This window comes from Zea mays, chromosome 9, assembly GCF_902167145.1.
Source record: "Zea mays cultivar B73 chromosome 9, Zm-B73-REFERENCE-NAM-5.0, whole genome shotgun sequence".
In the NCBI taxonomy this organism is placed as follows: domain Eukaryota; kingdom Viridiplantae; phylum Streptophyta; class Magnoliopsida; order Poales; family Poaceae; genus Zea; species Zea mays.
Window position 1 is genome coordinate 6,310,337 of NC_050104.1, and position 3,992 is coordinate 6,314,328.

At 50.6% G+C, this 3,992-nt stretch overlaps 1 protein-coding gene across 1 annotated transcript; it reads right to left on the reverse strand.

Annotated features, from left to right (window-relative positions):
- Nucleotides 1-1,699: 1,699 nt before the first annotated feature.
- On the reverse strand, nt 1,700-3,417 carry LOC100272799 (uncharacterized). Its single transcript, NM_001147252.1, has one exon. It carries the CDS (start codon nt 3,033-3,035, stop codon nt 1,827-1,829), a length of 1,209 nt encoding a protein of 402 aa, NP_001140724.1. The 5' UTR covers nt 3,036-3,417; the 3' UTR covers nt 1,700-1,826.
- Nucleotides 3,418-3,992: the final 575 nt, after the last annotated feature.

Here is a 3,992-nt window from a genome sequence, read left to right on the forward strand (position 1 = left end):
TCACAACTGTTGGTGCTTGCTGGTCGATTATCACCACTCCAATAGATACCATCAAGACTCGGCTTTAGATAAATTTAATTGTTCTTCTGAAAGTGTGATTATGTATCTTTGCAGAAACAGTTTCTGTGGTATTCGTCATGTTTTCTTTTTGCTAGCACCTTATTTCTGGTATAAGGAATCTAGCGTCCCATATTTTTGCTACTAGCTTATTTATTAGACAAGATTTTTGGACTAGGACGATGAATCATTGTAAGTGTTAGAAGATCACAGGGGTTTCCTTAGGTAGTTCTTCCTGAAATTTAGAAGTTGACATGCCTAGGCTATACTTTCTGACTTGTGAAATATCAGTAGCTTTAATATACATGATTTCAACTAGGCCCAAAGCTCCTCAATATACGATGGAGAAGGACATGTCCACTATGCTAGGTAGCTTGTGAAATCATGTTTTAGCACTTAACCTGGGTGACACAGGTTTGATCTTAAGCTTATTGTTCCTCTATGTCAGGTGCCTCAGTTTCACAACGACCACACCTATTATTCAATTTTAATATGACATTTCAAGGCTGGCACTACAACATTATAGTTATGGCATGTGCAAGTGAATGATGTCTACAATACTGTGGTGGTCAATACTGTGATGATCATGTTATACCTTAGGTATGCAGATTACCTTTGAGTTGGCTGTTTATCATATCACCTTTGTTACATAGGCTATGTACCCGAACTTAAAGTTAGTACAATTCTAGAATTCTGTGGTATTCCTCTTTTCATATTTTGACGACGATGTGCTTCTATATTTTCCTTTCTGAATACCAAATTCTTTAATGTGTCCTCTTGTGTGGAATCAAGTTCCTAATTTAGCTAGAGCAATACTTGAAAAGAGGAATCACAATTAGTTGTTTTTCATGTGATTGTATAACAATTTCTCGTAAATGAATATAATGCTGACTAATTTACTGTTTGTGTGAATATGTTTTGGCAAAACCTTCTAAGATGGTTCCTGACTAATTTATATGTTCCCGTTGCAACGCACGGGCACTGACCTAGTAGAATATATGGCTGGCGGTGTGTGTTGCTACTGTTGGCTGCCTATCACTGTAGCCGTGTTTCGTTCTCGGCGACATAACTTTGGTGCCAACGAGATTCAAACGGAAGGAGAAACTAGCGTACCCCCTGCGGGTATATATGAATAATGCACGATTTGGATTATAAGTCGTGGTGGATGAGCTCGATTTGCCCTAATTAAGTTAGCTATTATATACTGCATTGTTATATAGTGGAGTTTAAAATAGTAGATAAGGTAAGTAAGACGGCCGAAGATGGCCCTAAAGGCTCCAAGAAAATGAGGAAGATACGAGGGCAATTGGCTTCGGCATCAGTATAATCAGCTAGAGTAAAGCCCGGAAGAAGGGTCATCAAGATTGAACATTGGACAATGCATGGGTGTATCGTACAAACATACATACATTGCTGCCAATGTCTCTTCCATCTCCGTCATGCAGGCCCGTTAAACCCTAATTAACAATGCGAAGCCTCTCGCCTCCATGGATTCCCTCCTGGATCGTCTTCCCTCGACGCGTGATCGGTGACACCAAAACGAATAATGCGGACAGTGAGTGACTATCCGTCTATCCCAGTCCCAGATGCCATGAAACGTAAACTCTGTATGATCCTTGCAAGAATGTGAAGGAGCCAGAGGAGGCCACAACAGTGCAACCAATTAACAAAAACTGCAAACGATAAGTCGAGAAGCACAGACTAATTAACACAGGAGAGAGACGCCATAGCAGACCAGTGCACGCACACGCCTCCGAACTCCGAAGACGCTACGAGCCGTCGCTGGGAGGACTCACGCTCTCCTGTCGCTCACCGCCGCCGCCGTGCTGCTGGCGCTGACGAGAGCCGCCTTCCGCTCCGTTCTGCGCTGGCGCAGCGTCCGGGACGGCACTATGTGCCCGGTACGCGTTCAGCGCGGCGAGGATCCCCATGTGGCCCTCGCCGCCGCCGCCGCCGCTGGCACTGCCACTACTGTCGTTGCCGGCGCCGCCCACGGGCACGGGGCCGCCGAGCCCGAGCTGCTGCCCACCACCGGGGACCAGCGCCATGGGCGCCGCGGGGAAGTTCATGAAATGTAGCCCACTCGGCACGCCGCGGTACACGGTCGCCGCGCCGCCGCCGCCGCCGCTTGCTGGCTGCGGGAACGTCCATATCGACTCGTTGGCGTTGCTGCCGCCACCGCCAGCCGCTGCGGCGGCTTGAGCGTTGCTGCTCGCGCTCGGCACCATCCACACGGCGCCTGGCATTTGGCTCTGCGTCGTGTACCCGGCCATCTGCTGCTGCTGGTGGTATTGCTGCTGATGCTGCTGCTGCATTTCCTGCTCCCACCTCCGTTTCTTCGACAGGTCGGAGCCGGCGGCGGCAGACGACGGCGACGGCGACACGTCAAGACCGACGCTGCCGGAGTGGAAACTCAGCAGCAGAGGAGACGACGCCGAGGACGTAGCGGACGGAGGGTCCTCGGCGGCGGCGCCGAACCCGAGTCCCACTCCCACGACGCGCTCCCACGGGTCCCCCCGCGCGCCGCCGAAGCGTGGGCCGGCCGCACGGAGGTGCGCTGGGATGGAGAAGGAAGAGCCCGAGGAGCGGAGAGAGATGTTGAGCGAGGTGAAGTTGGCCGGGATGGTGCCCGTGCCCGTGGCCGCCACCACCGCGGGCTCCGCCTGCTGCAGCAGCCACTCGATCGTCTCGCCGTCCGTCTTGTGCCCCAGCTCCCTTGTCAGCTGGAACACCCGAGCCGCGCAAATTGCAGGCATCCGGATGCGCCTCCCGCGCCCGTCCACCTTCGTGTGCCTGTCCTTGGAGGATGTGCGCTTCGGCGCCGCCACCTTCTTCATCTGCATCTCTCCCGACCCATTAGCCCCAGCACCCACAGCAACCGCTGGGGACGTAGAGCAGGGCTGTTCCTCTTTCTTTTCCAGCAGCTGCAAAGGGAAGTTGGGGCGGCGACCTCCGCCGGCATCTCCGGTGACGTCCATAGCCGATCAGGCCATGGTATATATAAATACACAAGACGATGCTTTCTCTTCAGGGACCTGGAGAAATATCGGTACTAATAATGGATTTGCTGACCTACGAAGTGTTCTTGTGGGGCTGCTGACCTGACTTGGTGTATGACGTTGGGCGGTGGACTGGAGGCTCGGCAGCGCCGTCAGCGGTGGCGTTAGAGCTAGCGAGAGCGAAAGAGTGACATCAAGCAAGCAAGGGCTTGTGCTTGTGGCGCTTGGCGTTGGAGTCAATTATTTCTTGGAGAGAGAAAAAGAGTGAAAGAGAGAGAAACGGGGAGGGAGGTTTGCCTGTGGTGATCGACACTATTTTATGGAGTTCTGGTTGGGTTTGTCGACAGATCTAGTGCGTTGCAGCTAGGACGATTGCCGGGGGAAGGAGAAGATAGGAGCATATGATAGGACTAGGACGGTGGGGGAGCGAGAGAGAGAACATCAAGACAGGAGACGATGGTGTACTTTGTCGGGATTGGAGGAGAGAGATCACGGCGCATTAAAGGTGCGTTGAGAGAGAGAGAGAGAGGAGTTGAGGACTGATGAGGATAAGACCGGAGGGAAATTAGTAGGCACACACTTAGCTCTCTTGATGTTAAGAAAAGCAGAGTAGCTTCAGGAACACTCGGAACATTCTACGATTTTCAGATCACACAATCACTGCTAGGGATGGACATTTTAAAACTAAAACCGAACTCGAACCCGAACCAAATCCAAATAGACCGAATTATTGGTCTTTTCGGGTTCAGATTCAGTTCATATATATGCTATATTTCGGTGTATAGGTTCGAGTTCCGTTCCTAACGTTAGATCAAACAACCCACAATATAAAAAACCTTTTAATATGTGATTGTATTATTATATGATTTATGAACTTATATAAGCTCTCTAAGGCGCTCTATGGACTTAAGCAAACCCCAAGAACATGTTATGAAT

Coding starts and splice junctions, on each gene's coding strand:
- LOC100272799 (NM_001147252.1), bottom strand. CDS start 3,035: ATGGACGTCACCGGAGATGCCGGCGGAGGTCGCCGCCCCAACTTCCCT.